The sequence below is a fragment of the Microtus pennsylvanicus genome, chromosome 11 (assembly GCF_037038515.1).
Source record: "Microtus pennsylvanicus isolate mMicPen1 chromosome 11, mMicPen1.hap1, whole genome shotgun sequence".
Taxonomy (NCBI): Eukaryota; Metazoa; Chordata; class Mammalia; order Rodentia; family Cricetidae; genus Microtus; species Microtus pennsylvanicus.
In genome coordinates this window covers 3678519-3692482 of record NC_134589.1, presented here as the reverse complement: position 1 = coordinate 3692482, position 13964 = coordinate 3678519, and the positions used below count along the sequence as shown (strand labels likewise).

The following is a 13964-nucleotide window of genomic DNA, read 5'->3' as shown; positions in this document are numbered from 1 at the left end:
CTGTGAGCAGCTTGTTTTTCCTATGCTTGCAGCTGCTCTGAGCAAGGGACCCTGATGGCAGGCTGGTGGGTCTGCAGCTGAAAGATCCCGAGAGCTGGGGCGTGGCCAGAGCCCTTTATAAGCTTCCCCTGAGCACAATAAACTTGGCATTCTTGTATCAAGAGTGACCCATGTCTCGAGTCTCTCTCTCTGTGCATGTGATTTTTTTTAAACTCTCTCAGCTGGGTTCCCTGGCTTGCACACTACAGGATGGTCAGGAGCTACAGGCGTAGTACTGTATAGCACATAGTACAGACACCGGGGTTTAACAGGGAGAGGTGGGGTGGGACAGAGTCTGAAGTGCTGGAGACAGCCTTACACACTGCTCTTGTCGTGAGATCCGAGATCCACGCCTGGAGTTGTGAGGAGCTTATCATGACCCCAAAGCTTGCAACCCCACTTGTTTAGACACATTGGGACAGAGCCCTTGGCAACAGCCAACACAGAAGACAAGAGAAGCACAGTCCCCTGACACTTTATTGTTTACAAAACAAATGGAGGGAGGGAAGGACACAATCACTCTGCTTCTGTCCTGGAAAGGAAGGTGAAGGCTGTGCTGTGTTGCCTCAGGGCCACACTGACTCCACAGGGTCCATTTTCTCCCTTTCAGTTTATTTTATTTTTATTTGTTTTGTTTTTCGAGACAGGGTTTCTCTGTAGCTTTGGAGCCTGTCCTGGAACTAGCTCTGTAGACCAGGCTGGTCTCGAACTTAGAGATCCGCCTGCCTCTGCCTCCCGAGTGCTGGGATTAAAGGCGTGCGCCACCACCGCCCGGCTCCCTTTCAGTTTAGAAGCACACTCGAACACAGTTGACACACATCAAAGAGGTATGGCTTAGCTCTCAGCAACACACAGACAGTACACAAAGATGTCACCGTCACCAGTCAACAGGCTGCCATGTGGGTAGTGAGAGCTCCCAGAGGAAGGGGCTTATGAGGGCTACCAGAGACCTGTGTCCTAGCCTAAGGGCGTTGCAGGATGACTAAGGTGGCTGCTACCTACAGGGCAACCTCTGACCCTGACTCTGCAGCCTTTGCTCTTGAGCATGAACAGAAAGTGACAGAAAACAGGAGAAGGCTGCTAAATGCTCACTGGGAGCCAGCAAAAAATGCAGGGGACAACAGGGACAGGTCTCTAGAGCCCTCCCTCAGCCAATGCTGGGAAAGGAAGACATGGCAGCTTCTGAAGTTGCTAGAAGGCAGAGGCCAAGGATCCAGAGACCCTTTCTGTAAAAGATAATTTTGCCATTGCGACTATGTTGATGATTCTGTTGCTGCAGGGAGTAGACAAGGGAACTCCACCTTCACTGTGTGATAAGACTTGGTGACTGTTCTGTAGAAAAGGAAATTTGTGATAAGACTTGGTGACTGTTCTGTAGAAAAGGAAATTACCTTAATAAAAATAAGTTAATAATTCAAAGGCCTGCACAGCCCCAGATCCTCCCAAGGGCCATGGGAAGCAGCAATCCTGCGCTAGAATGGTTTCGGCAGTGTGGGCAGGTGTGTCCCAAGGGGTGGGGCCCTTGCCCTGCCGTGTAAACACTTACTTTCCAAGGGTCTGCACACAGGAGGAAGAGGGGTGCCTATCTGGCAGTCCCACCCTCAAACTGCCTTGTGCTCCCAGGGTGAGGCTGAGACTCAGCACACCTGTTGCCTCTGATACTTACTGGCCAGAGAACTTGGAAAGGCAAGAGACCTAGGCAAGAGATGGAGAAAAGGAGAGGCGTGGCTGGATTTTGAAGGCCAGTGCTCAAAAGGCACCTGCAGCAGTGACCAATCCCACCACAAGGTGGCAGTGCAGAGTGAGGCATGGGTAGGCAGAGACCCTGCCTTTCCTGTACAGGACTCCTGCCTGCCCTCGCTCCCAGCTTCAGAATGTCTCCTGAAGCTGTGTCACATGGCCTGGGACTCAGTTTCCTATTCTGTAAACCTCTATCCAGGCATACAGCTCAGTTAAAAAAGAAAACAACAAACAAGTCAAAGTGTGTTCCTCTGGTTTTTATGAAATTGAGTCCTGGCGGTGCCTCAGGCGATTTGCCCACGCCTTGCCAGGCCTGGGAACTTACTGATCTAGATGAACTCTATCCCTTCATACTTGACACTGCCGATCTTAGTCTCTGGAAGCAGGAAGCGGCCATCTAGCGTGAAGGCCATGATGTAGGTGGCAATCCTGCCACTGTCCTCTTCTGACTTGAGGGCCACGATGATCTGGTCGTCAGTGTTAGGGATGAATTTGAAAGATGAGAAGCCATGTGTGGGGACCAGCTCCCCCACACGCCTCACGGAGATGTCCTTGAAGTCTGGGGCTGCGCTCAGCAGGAGGTTGCTGCCCTTGCGCTCATCGGCCCTCTCACTGTAGCGTTCGTGGCTGGCCCGGCGTGGCAGGAAGAACCAGCGCTGCAGCGTGTCACTCCAGCAGGCGGATTCGTGGATGAGGTAGCCTGGGGTCACAGCACAGACCCACAGTCACCATACATCACAGTCTTGCCATCCCAGAGACGACATTTGATGGTCTCACTCCACCCTTTGCAATAATCCCCAGACCTTTGGAGGACAGCCTACAGCTGATCTGGGTTATCTAGGGCAGCCATGTGCAGACACAGCACGGCCAGAGCCTAACGCTGAGTGGGCAGGGCTTCATGTCCCCACTAGCTGCCCTCAGGTCCCCATAGGGGCTGCAGCCTTCACCAGTTCTTTTTTTTCCCTTGGTGCTGATCACAGGGCACACAGGTCAGAGAGTCAAAAGGGGAAACCCAGCAAGCAGAGCAGCAGCCATGAAGCTGAGGTGAAGCACCTATGGAAGAGTTCTCTGGGTCTTGGCTCCCTGCTGCACTTTGTCCCACACCCGACTCAGCCTCCTTCAGACAAAGGTCACACTCGGAGCCCAGGGGAAGGCACCTCAGTCCCTACCCATCTCCTCCTCTGCTTATGAGGGCTGTGACCCCCAAATGAAGAACACTTTATGTAGATGAGGAGACTTTAGTGGGCAGTGGGCAGAGGCCATCTGTTGAACTAGTAAGGAACAGAAACAGAAATGGCTTCTTTGTCTCAGAATCTACCCCCACGAGAAGCGACCTTTGGACACAGCGAATGACTGTCCCCAACACACCTGAGCCGGCTGTGAAGTCTTTATACTTGGGACCTCTTAGGAAGATGCCTTACCTGGCGGCTGGATCCCAGCGGCGGCTCTCAAAGCATTGTAGCTGGACACCCAGTTCTCGTGGTCCACGCTGCCCCTGTGGCCTACCACCTTCACCCACTCGGGGTTCTCGTTCATCACCTCCCCTGTGGTGGTGGTCCATTCCTTGCCCAGGCCACCCACATACAGGTGCTCGTCCTTCACAGCAAGCCACTCAGCTTTGAATCCTGGGGCAACAAGAGGGGCGAGCCTGAGACCTTGGGCCCCATGTCCCATGCCCAGCCTGGCTCTTGCCTGTGCTACTGTCAACTGCATCCAGAGTGGTGCCAAGCCTCTTGGATGTCACAAGTTACCTTCCTTGAGGTTCACTGCAGGTTGGGATAAGAGGCCCTGAAGGGAGCCTGGCAGAGCCAGAGTGGGTCCCCGAGTCCACATCCTCTTCTTTCTTACCCCCTTTCTTCCAAGGAGCCTGTCTCCTGGGCGACAGCTCAAGACCTGCATTAGACCATCCCAGACCTCCTGTGCTGCAGCAATCCGAGCTTCCAAGTGCTCTGTGGAGCCAGTCACCTGCCACTGAGGACCACCCATTGCCAGCCTCTCACCTGCCACCACTGTGTGGGTCTGTTCTTCCCACAGCCGGGGAAGGAAGTAGAAGGACAGGGTCTTTAGGATCTTTAGGTCTTTAGGCAGCAACCCTCACCATCCTCGCCTTTACCTCAGAGCACTTACTCCAGAGCTCTCCTTCCTGACGTTCCCACAGGCTAGCTCTCTGTCTTCTACACGCTCCCTAGCCCCTGGGAGGCCAAAGCTGCACCTGCCTCTCCACTGTAGAAGGACGGAGGCCCCTGACACCCCCCGGAGTGACTCTGGAGGGACTGGCATGATTCCTATAGCCCTAGTGACCGCATGAGTCTTCTGAGCTGCCTCCATGAGAAGCTGCTCCATTTGCCAGACTTGGGCCCTTCTGGATGAACAACCACAGATCAGCCCCCAGTACCCCATTATCCAGCATTCTTCCCACTCAGGGGAAAGCCACCCCATACCCCGAAGGTTACAGGCAGGAAATGGGTGAGCAACACCATCACTGTACCCAACCCAGGTGGAGACGGCCTCTCCCAAGAGCCCAGCCTTGGACAAACACTAGTGATTTCCTCACCCAGGCCAGGCCTGGCAGGCAGTGAGAGGGCCAACGAAGGCAGCTCTCCCTCCACCCGAGGAGTCTGCTGTGGGGACATAGCAGATCTGCTGTCCCCTACCCTGAGGGGCAGCAGCTCTTCTCTGCTACACATGGGGCTCAGGTGTCACTGCTGCTCCACACAGAGACCCTTGGACTGGGCTCACAGCAGCCTGGGTAGCAGCACCGACCTGTGGCCCCAATAAATTGATTAGAGCCTGAGATCACGGTGAACCACTGAGTATCCAGTTTGAAGGTGAGCACCTGCCGAGAGTGATACTGTCTATGACACACTTTGTCTTAGGAGCACACGATGAGGACCCGGGTCCCAGAAGCAGCAAGGGGGGCAATGGACATAGCCTTGGCTCTACTTACCCTTCTCCACGGTTCCGTCACCATCAGAAAGGATCACCCAGGGCACTGCTTTGGTGCCTTCGATCTGGTAGATGACCCCTGTACGGTCATCCACAGAGTACAGTTTCCCATTGAAGACAATCAGGTCAGAGAGCTCCATGCCCCGCCCCTTTTCTGCCAGGTGGGACTCCAGGACTCCATGGTCTTTATCCCACTCCACAGTCACCTTGTCCCCACTGTCTGACAGGGTCAGGTGGCCTTTCTTAAGGTAACTAAACCAAGTGTTCTCCTCCTGGGCCCTGGACCCTGTGTCCAAGTCAGCAATGACTGCGATCCGGTAGCGAGTCCCACCTGGAGTCCTCTGTGGCGGGGACAGGGGGTAGGTGTCATTGTAGCGAGACACTTGATCCGGGCTGAACCTCCGGCTGTGTGCATTGTGGGCGGAGGATCTGCCCGGTACTGGGGCCTGATGATGGGAGTACAGCAGCCAGAGGAGGGCAGCACCCACAAAGGAAGTCAGGATCACCCTCCAGCGGGGGCGGAAGCGAGGGTCTGTGGCCTTGGTCATGGATGCCAGCACAGGAAGGCCCCCTACAGTGATCCGGAGGGAGTGCATAGGCTCATTCCATTCCCGGTGGTCAAAGGGCTGGATGGGCATCAGACTGCGCGCTAGGCAGGACCTAGATCAGGGAGAGGAGAGCAGCAGTGAGCTCCGGAGGACACTTCTCCAGTCCTGAGTCAGCCTCATTCAGCAGAGACAGCACTTCATGGCGGTAGTGTACTGGCCAAACCCTGACCCCAGCATGGAGGTCAGCTGTTCTTCAGCAGGATGACAAGTGTTTCCAAAGTAATAAAGCAGAGGGGATGGAAGGCGAGGGCTAGTGCCTGCAGCTGGCAGATGCTCTAACAGACGTGCAGATAGGAGCCTGACTTGTCTCTTGAAATCTTCTCTAACCACCCTGCTCCCTAGGCTACTGCCCAGGCAGGGCCTCCCTTGTATCAGACTGGGGTCACTGAGCCTTTACTTCCTAGGCAGGTTCTGTAATGTTCAACACAAAGAAGATGTGCAGGCAGCACAAACGCTCTACTACTGTTTTTGGTGCTGTCTCTCAGCACTGCCTACCGTACAACTTGGGGCATGCTTTTGGCTCCAGGTCCAAGCTGGACTCTATACCATGGCACAGCTACAGGCCCAGAGCACTGGAGGAAGCTGGAATTCTACCTCCTCACAGCTGCCTGCCCTGCCTGCTCCTAGCAGACCACAACAGTTCAGTGCCACAAAGCCTCCACACCAGTGTTGACTGTGGTGGAGAGGTGTGTCTTCTGCCCAGAAGGTATGGCCGCCACTGCTCTTAGTCCTTCAGTCCTTCCTCTGACATTTGTGGGTGCCACTGTACTCCAACCACAAGATTCTCCTGTCCAGGGGCTGCAGAGGTGCTCTCCCATGCTGTAGGCTGCTCAGCAAGGGCAGGAGAAGGCTCTCTGGCCTTTGGGGCCACTGTGCCAACAAAGTGTCCCCACCCCATGCTGGCAGTGCCTCCTCGGGACTCCCTCAGGCTCTCCTCACACACTCCCTATTGCCATGGCTTCAGCGGCTAGACCCAGCGTATCAGTAGTATATCCTTATCCCGGATGTGGTACTGAGCTCTGCCAAGTGACAAATACTGCCACATTCCAATCCTCACTTGCACCTTAGACACTATTTCAAAATATAAGCCTGAGTTCCCCAGCCTCAAGCCAATTAACCCACAAGCACGACCACCAAGTCAAAATTCTCATAAAACCCACAGAAAAGGTGCAGCTTTTATGTAGATGTCATGCTTCAAACTGCCACAGTGACAAGAAGTGGCCTCAGCACCTTCCTCTGCCTTCCCCAATGGCGGCGGTTTTCCATCCAAAGCCTCTGGCTCACGAGTCATCCCGCCATGCCAACAGTCTCCCTGGTCCTCTGCAGCCACTCTCCTCCTCAGAGCCCTTTGCCACCCAGTAGCCAGCCCTACTTGCTATGCAACCTCTGAGGGCTCCCTGGTCCTCCCTGGCATCCTCTTGGTCCTAAACACTAAGCATGAGGGTCCTCATTTCCAGGGCAAACCTCACCACCCCCTTGCTCAGGAGACCTGCTCTGTTCTGCATAGCTGATTCACTCGCACCTCCAGGGTTCCTGGGAGGCTCCTCACATCTGCTCTCTTTCTGTTGAGAACTCCATAGGGTCAGGGCTTCCTGCTCCATCTCTGGCACCCAGCTCAGAGCTTGCAGCCAAGAGAAAATTGGCACACATCTTCCGAAGGGGTCAAAGATCAACACCATGGTGAGGTTCCCTTCAGTCGTTCTGAAAGTGCACTGCTCCAGATCAAGGCCACTTGATAAACAAGCCACTCAGCTGCCCAGCGTGAGCCACAGGCCCAACAGATATGATCACTATACAGAGTGCTACGCACTATGAACTGTCATCATCCTCAGTCTCTGCAACCCGCAAACCTGGCTGTGTTCAAAACACTCTGCATTCCTGTGAGCCACCACACCTTCACTGCTCAAGTCACCAGCCCGCCTGCTCCAAGAGGCCCCTGGAGCTGAGACAGGACACAGCCCATAGCCCCACAACTCTGTTCAGGGAAAGGGACCCTTTGGGCTACCCCAGTGGGCTGACACAGGTTCCTTGGTCCCTGCTTTGGTCTGCAGACATCCTGTCCACCTGGCTGGCTCATGTGTGCTCCTGGACTGTCTTCTCCAGGACATGAACAGAGAGAGGAATGCAAGTCCATGTAGGAGCAGGTCTCCCCGGCCGCTCTAGTGCCCTGCTCAGCATCTCAAGAATACCACACTCAATGTGCTCTCTTCCACCGTGCTGCCCTGGCCTGGGTCTGCACTCCTGAGCTACACTGTCCCTCCTATAGCCAGGGAGACTTCTCTACTGGCCCTGGGGGCTAGCAGGTGTCTTTATAGCCTAGACACCTCCCCTGACTGCAGACCAGCTTCTTGGCAGAACACAGGCCATGCAGGAGCCCCGGAAAGTGCCCTAACAGCTATGCTGTCACTGTATGACCCTCTCTGGCCATGTGTTCTTGCCCAGCAAGTCATCCCTCCCGCGGGAGGCTGCTACCATCACTATCCCCTACCCAGGAGCCTTCCATGCCAGTTCAGACTTTGAGGGAGTGATTAAGGACCTCATGAGAAGGCTGTCCAGGACAAAAATGCAATCATAGGTATTTCTTTTCTCTTTGTAGAGACAGGGTCTGGCCTTGAACTCAAGACAGTTCTTCTGCCTCAGCCTTCTGTGATGAGCTTTCGCGCGTGTGTGTGTGTGTGTGTGTGTGTGTGTGTGTGTAAAAGGCAGGGAGGAATGGGTAGAGAGAAGGTCACATGGCCACAGAGACAGAGGTTGGGGTGTTGATATGGCCCCAAACCCAGAAATGCATGAGAAGCTGGAGGACAAAGAATGAGTTCCTCCCTAGAACCTTTGGAAAGAGCTCCAAGACACCCTAATTTCTGCCCTGTAGCAATGACAATGACACAGAGAATTCTGGGTCACTGACTCTCCAGACCTGTATGTAACATGCGGGTCACCTCAGACTACTGTATACGTCATTCTCTATAGTACACTAGGAACCCAGACCCCTCCGGACGGTGGCCCAAGGACAACCTCAACTCAGCCAACCCATACCTCAAGGGAAGGGACTGTCCGAGAGCAAGAGACAGGAAACCAATGGGGCTCAGACACCTTTGATTAAAGGGGAGGGGGTGCTGCTCTTCATAATATCAGGCTTCTAGAAACAGCTCCTGCCTTCCAGAAGCCTCTGTGAATATCCCCATTAGATGGCCTTCCGCTGGTCTTCCTTTCCTTCTCTAGGAAGACAGTTTCAAGTCAGTTCCCTTTCCACCGGTATCCTTGGACCATGGCTGCTTAGTGCTCAAGACTGACTGTGTCCTGTGGCTGTAGATGCTGACAAGGCCACAAGACAGGAGCCAGTAGATGCAAGGGACCAGACAGACCACAGTCCCAGGAAAGGACAGGCTTGGGGTTGTCTCCTGCCACCCCCCACAGGAACCCTGAGGTCATTATGGAGTCTATGTGGTTGCGACAAGAAAGTTTGTCTGACCTGAGCACTGTAAAGTCACAGTTCCTTCAGGACAGCTTGGGGCACTGGAACGTGGCCTGCAGACGGGGTCTCCCCAGGCTCTGAGCCAGAGCCAACCCTACTCCAGCAGACATGACCAGAAAGAGCCATCAGAAGTGCCTAGCATCCAAAGGTCCTCTTCCTCCTCACCCCTTATGCAGTGAGTCTTGAAGAGCTAACTTCAACATAAAACACAAGGCCATATCTCACATTAGACACGTGCATCTGTCTGTCCACTCCAAAGGACGTTTCTAGATGACCAAAGGAAAAGCCACGCCACAGAGGGCACCTACCTCCATGGGCAACCTTGGGTCTGTACAGCACTCTGCGGACTATAGCCAAGGTGGCCCGTTCCTCCCTCTTGCTTCCTTCACAAGAGGCCAGTGTGTGTAAGAGGTGGCAGCTCAAACAGGTTTAAGGCGGCTGCCAGAGCTGACTCCTCCCCTCCAGGATCAAGGAAGGGCCGTTCTTAGCGTGATTTTCTTGCCTCTCTCCTCACTCCTGCAGAAAGGGCGTCCCACTCCTTCCACACCAGAGAGGGGACAGGCCTCATGTGTCTATTCAATCTGAAGCTCATTTCTTTACCACACGGTACCGCACAAAGTCACTGAGCAGCAGACTGTTGGGGAAGGAGGCGGCAGACACCCAGAGCTTCCCAGCAGTCTCTGATGGCAGGTCCCTAGGAAACACACCGGTGTACAGCCACCGCTTAGACACCTGGACGTGGAGGCTGGCTCCAGGTTTTGGGCTTTGCCAAGCTCAGCATTGTACCTAAGAATTCCATACCCGGTGTAGGGCAGGTGGACAGTCCAGGGAGACGGGAAGAAAGGAAATATGTGCTCCAGGGACTACGGAGGCCACTCAGCTCCTCCTCAAAGGTCACGTGTGGGATCTCTGACATCTGCACCCCACCCCACAGCGTCATGCACACGAGGCAGAGGGAATTCTCTCCTGAGTCAACTTCTGTGCTACTGGTATAGGACTTTTTCCAGCCTGTTTTTAGGGCAGCTTCTCAGCAGGAGTGTTGTTTTCCTGGGCTGTAACTAGTTACTGGGGGCATAGTAGCAGAAACATCACACACCATTACTTCCCAGGCCTGCAGCAGTCTGGATTGGCCTCACCGGGCTACACCCAAAGGCTGGTTTCCTTTCCAAGACTTCTGGGGAAGATCCACTTCCTGGTCTCTGCCAGCACCCAAAGGCTGACCTCACTCCAGCCTGTGGCTCCTTCCTCCCCATTTAGGGCCAGCAATACTGACACCCACCAGTGGCTTTTTGCAGCCTTTCCCTCTTGCTCTCCGGCCTCCCTTACAGTCTGAGGAGCCCTGAGGTCACATTTGCCCTTGAGAAAACCTCCCCGGTTTCAGGTGAGGCATTTCCGCCTTGATTCCCTTTTATACTCAAGGTAGCATTCACAGGGGCAACATGGCTGACTTGAGGCTCACTACAGTTCACACCAGGCCTTTCCGAGGGTGAGCAGAGAAGCTTTAGGACCCTTCCTGGTTTGCATCTGTGGCATCACAACACTGTCCCATCCGCTTCATCTATATCCCCAGTGCCCTGAATGGGTCAAAGGGACACCCCACACACCAGATGCCAGGGTGCCTGAAACCAGGGCTATGACAGTCCCAGACCGACTGAGCCCAGCACTCAATTCCAGAATGCATGCTTTCACCCTGGGGGCACAAGCTGCACTGTTCCAGAGCTTCTCTCCGTGCAGGCTCCGGGGACTGGATCCGCTGATGGGCCATGCTCACCTGTTCCTCACTGCGCACAGTTGCTCACTCTTGATGTGCTGGCACTGACCTAAGCTTCTACCTCATTTCCTGTCCCTGCCCATACCAGACACAGGTGAAGCACTCAATGGCTGTGCCTACTGGAGAGAAACTGGGATTCAAAAGAGAAATGTCCACCAAGAGGAGCCCTAATGCTGCTCCATGCAGACTTATTAATAATAAGTATTTTTTTTCCTAGCCAACTATCTTGTGTTGGTAAAAAAGAAAATAAGTTATGTGAAATCAGTATATAGGGCTCTAATTCCTTTGATGCTGGCATTTAAGACAAGCTTGCCAGGAATTCTCCACACACACTGGCTTCCACTCTGCAGAGAAAGGAAGGCGTGTAGACAACAGCCCCGCATCCTGCAAGAGCACATGCTGACGTGCTGGACCACATACCTGCACAGCCACCTTGAGAACAGCCACACCGCTGTGAAGGACGGTCGGAGACTCAGATGACAGGGTCACACATGTCTGTGAGAGCTCCACGGGCACACATGCCACGTTCAGGCAGAGGGTGAAAAGGGGGCACCTGCCGCCTGCACACTCTAGACCTTTCTTCCCACGCCCTCTGCTCCGCGGGCACAGCAGATGGGGTGTGCTGTTGGGCAGCTGGGTAAAAATGCTCTCACGTACTCCGTAGAGCAGCTGCAGGCTGTGGAAGCAAGGTCACAACTGTAAAGGGAAGGAGACTTAGCTGGCGCTCTATGACACAAATCCCTTGTCTTATCCAGAAAGAACTAGGCTGGCTCCTCCAATGTACCTTCCACCAGGCCTCGGGACACACAGAAGGCGGAGGTCAGCAGCAAGGGCCTGTGGACTCACAGGTCCCAGCAGGACTGCCACGTTGAGATCTGGGGAGCAGCAAAAAGGACGGTCTGTGGGGCCCAGTCCAGAAAGATGGTCCTCAGTCAAGCTCCACAGAGGGGCAGGGAGGAGGAGCTACCAACACAGCTCTGCATGCACGCCCCTTTGTTAAGTCTTAGGGGCTTGCCAGTTCTGGCCAGCCAGATGCCACTGACACCATGAGACCAGGTTCCCAGGTCTCTGCTTCAAGTCTATAGTTCTGAGACCGGAATGGGAAATGAAGCTGGTTACTGAGGTCCTCCTGAGCGACTGCAGGAAGGATGCTTGCAGGTGGAGGAGTGTCATGGGTGCCCGCGGCAGGAAGGATGGTTAGGACACCAATCAACAAGGATGGTCCAGGGGTTGTCAGTCTTGGAGGCTGCGAGAACCCAGCTGAGAATCGGGTTGTACGTGCAGGCGAGAACTAGGGGGTGTGTGCAGAAGGGGCAGGGAGGGTAGTAAGATAAACAGCGCATAGTGCTGCCCAGAGGAAGATGCAGTCTTCATTGAAGACGAGAGCCAGGACGGGGGCAGGAAGGTGGGGAGTTACAGGTGGGGACGGGGTGGGCGGATACGTGGCTCTGTTACAGATGCGAGCGAGTGTCAGAATGGGGAGGCCCAGGCGGGGCAGGGCGGGAAGAAGGGGCTGTCGCAAGGGGCTTGAAGCGTGCTAGTCCGGAGAGGAAGAGGTCTCCCACTCCTCCTCGGGGGCACAGCACTACACACTCATCAGAGGGGAGCTCTCCCGTCTGTGGCACCGGTCCCAGGCTAGCTGCGGAGGGAACCTGAGGTGGCCGGAGCAGGCTGGACGGGTGCGGGCGGCGACAGGCCCCAGAACCCGGCGGTGGAGGGCACCCGGCCGCAGGCGCGCCGTCACTCACCCACTGAGAGCCTGACTCCGGGGCCCGCGGGCTGCCGCCTACCTGTGTAGGGCCGGACGGGGCGGGCGGCCACTTCCGCCCCGCCGCGCGCTCCCGGCAGCCTCTGCTCTGCGCCTGCGCCCCACTCCGGCCGCGCGCTCCCGGCAGCCTCTGCTCTGCACCTGCGTCCCATTTCGCTCCGTGCGGCCTAGAGCCACGTCTTCCCGACAGTCTTTGCTCTGCGTGTTCCCCCCAAGCGCTCCGCTCTGCGCCTGCGCATTGTGTGTGTGGCTGCTGGGAGTTGTAGTTTTTCGCTTGGTCTTGGGCCCAACGTTGAAGTGGAAAGCGCAGCTGGAGGTGGCTGTCATTCTCCAGCTCCAAGGTTCTTTCCCTGGTCCTCCCTGTCTTCGTCTCAGGAAGTTGTGAAGTTCAGACCCTGCTCGGCCGCCCTAGTTCTCTTTCAAGCCGGCTACAATGCAGTGATGTCCAGTTTCCACAGCCAGCACCAGCCGGGACCTGATTCCTGCACTGGATGGGGATGGCAGTGTGTCCTCATACTCCACTGTAGTCCACCTTTAACAACGGTGGCCCCCGATTCCTTTTTGTCCAGTCTCCTGCCTAGTCCTGAGTTCCTGTGCTGTGTGAACAGGCAGCCCATACCCGTGCAGTCCCAGACAGTGGTAGCACCGCAGGACTTTTGGGAAAGGCCCTCATCAGCCAGGGAGCATCAGTCTCATCTCCGGGTCTCCCGAAAGTCTTCTGGGAAGTAACTGGTGCACAAGGGGGTCGAATTCAAAATATGCAAGCCGCACACAGTGGGAAAAAAAAAACCAAAAACAACAACAACAAAAACCCCAGCCCTTTTCCCACCCTTCCTGTTCAGAAGCCGTGGCTACTGCTAGATTCTTGTGATCCCTGTGAAAGATGTCCTATAGGACACACGCTAGCGGCAGAACATAGACTAAATTACACATAAAACTGGAAATGTGCTGGGTCCCCTCTCCTGCTTGGGGTGGGAGACAGAACTTTCTTGAACTCACTGTTGCCTGTCAGACCAAACCGAGCTCTAAGCACACCTCGTTCTTCCTATAATTATTCTGAACTATGCACCCTTTATTTGTTAAAGTTTGTCCACTTAGGGAATAGCAGATTGTTCTCAGTATTTTTAAAGCATCGTGGGTATTCCTAACCATTCCACACGCCCTCTTACACCCTCAAAGGTCGACATGGTCCAGAAGATTGTATTCATTGTTCTCTTCTGCATTCTTACCACATAGCTGTGTGGCTCTAAATAATACATTGCTTAATTCTGCCTGGTTTAACTTTTATAAAATAAAATAAAATAAAACTTTGAAGTAGATGGCAGTCCCAGTGTTCCTCGGGAAGTTTAATTTTGTCAATTTGGTGGTACTAAATGTCCTCTCCTTGCAAGATTGCAGAGTTATGTGCATAAGAGTGTGTGTGTGTGCGCGCGCATGTGTGCGCACACACATCATACATAAACACATTAATATATGATTTGTTTTTATTGAGACAGGGGTCTTCCTGTGTAGCCCATGCTGGTTGCAAATCTGCAATGATCCTTCTTCCTCAGCCTCCTAAGTGAGATCACAGATGTGTTCCACCAGGTCTGGTGCTTCACACACACACACACACACACA

General features: G+C 54.4%; 1 protein-coding gene across 8 annotated transcripts; it reads right to left on the bottom strand.

Moving 5' to 3' along the window:
* Nucleotides 1-498: 498 nt before the first annotated feature.
* Nucleotides 499-12463, bottom strand: Cant1 (calcium activated nucleotidase 1). Of its 8 annotated transcripts, none has more exons than XM_075989954.1 (6): nucleotides 12367-12463; nucleotides 10997-11252; nucleotides 4727-5385; nucleotides 3201-3404; nucleotides 2105-2479; nucleotides 499-1371 (listed from the first exon to the last, which is right to left on the bottom strand). In XM_075989954.1, the coding sequence occupies exons 3-5, from the start codon at nucleotides 5361-5363 to the stop codon at nucleotides 2109-2111; spliced, it is 1212 nt and encodes a 403-aa protein (XP_075846069.1). In that variant the 5' UTR covers nucleotides 5364-5385; nucleotides 10997-11252; nucleotides 12367-12463; the 3' UTR covers nucleotides 499-1371; nucleotides 2105-2108. The 8 variants fall into 8 exon arrangements, with proteins under 8 accessions (XP_075846069.1, XP_075846065.1, XP_075846068.1 ...); XM_075989950.1 differs by adding an exon at nucleotides 11361-11451 and having other exon boundaries at nucleotides 499-2479; nucleotides 12367-12424; XM_075989953.1 differs by having other exon boundaries at nucleotides 12325-12420.
* Between the last annotated feature and the right edge of the window lie 1501 nt (nucleotides 12464-13964).

What these genes read in the sequence shown, in the direction of transcription:
- Cant1 (XM_075989949.1), bottom strand. Translation starts at nt 5,363, where the DNA reads ATGCCCATCCAGCCCTTTGACCACCGGGAATGGAATGAGCCTATGCAC. An exon ending in TGACGGAACCGTGGAGAAGG is followed by an intron (nt 3,405 to 4,726) that starts GTAAGTAGAGCC and finishes TTGTTGCCCCAG; the next exon opens with GATTCAAAGCTGAGTGGCTT. An exon ending in CGCTGGGATCCAGCCGCCAG is followed by an intron (nt 2,480 to 3,200) that starts GTAAGGCATCTT and finishes CTGTGACCCCAG; the next exon opens with GCTACCTCATCCACGAATCC.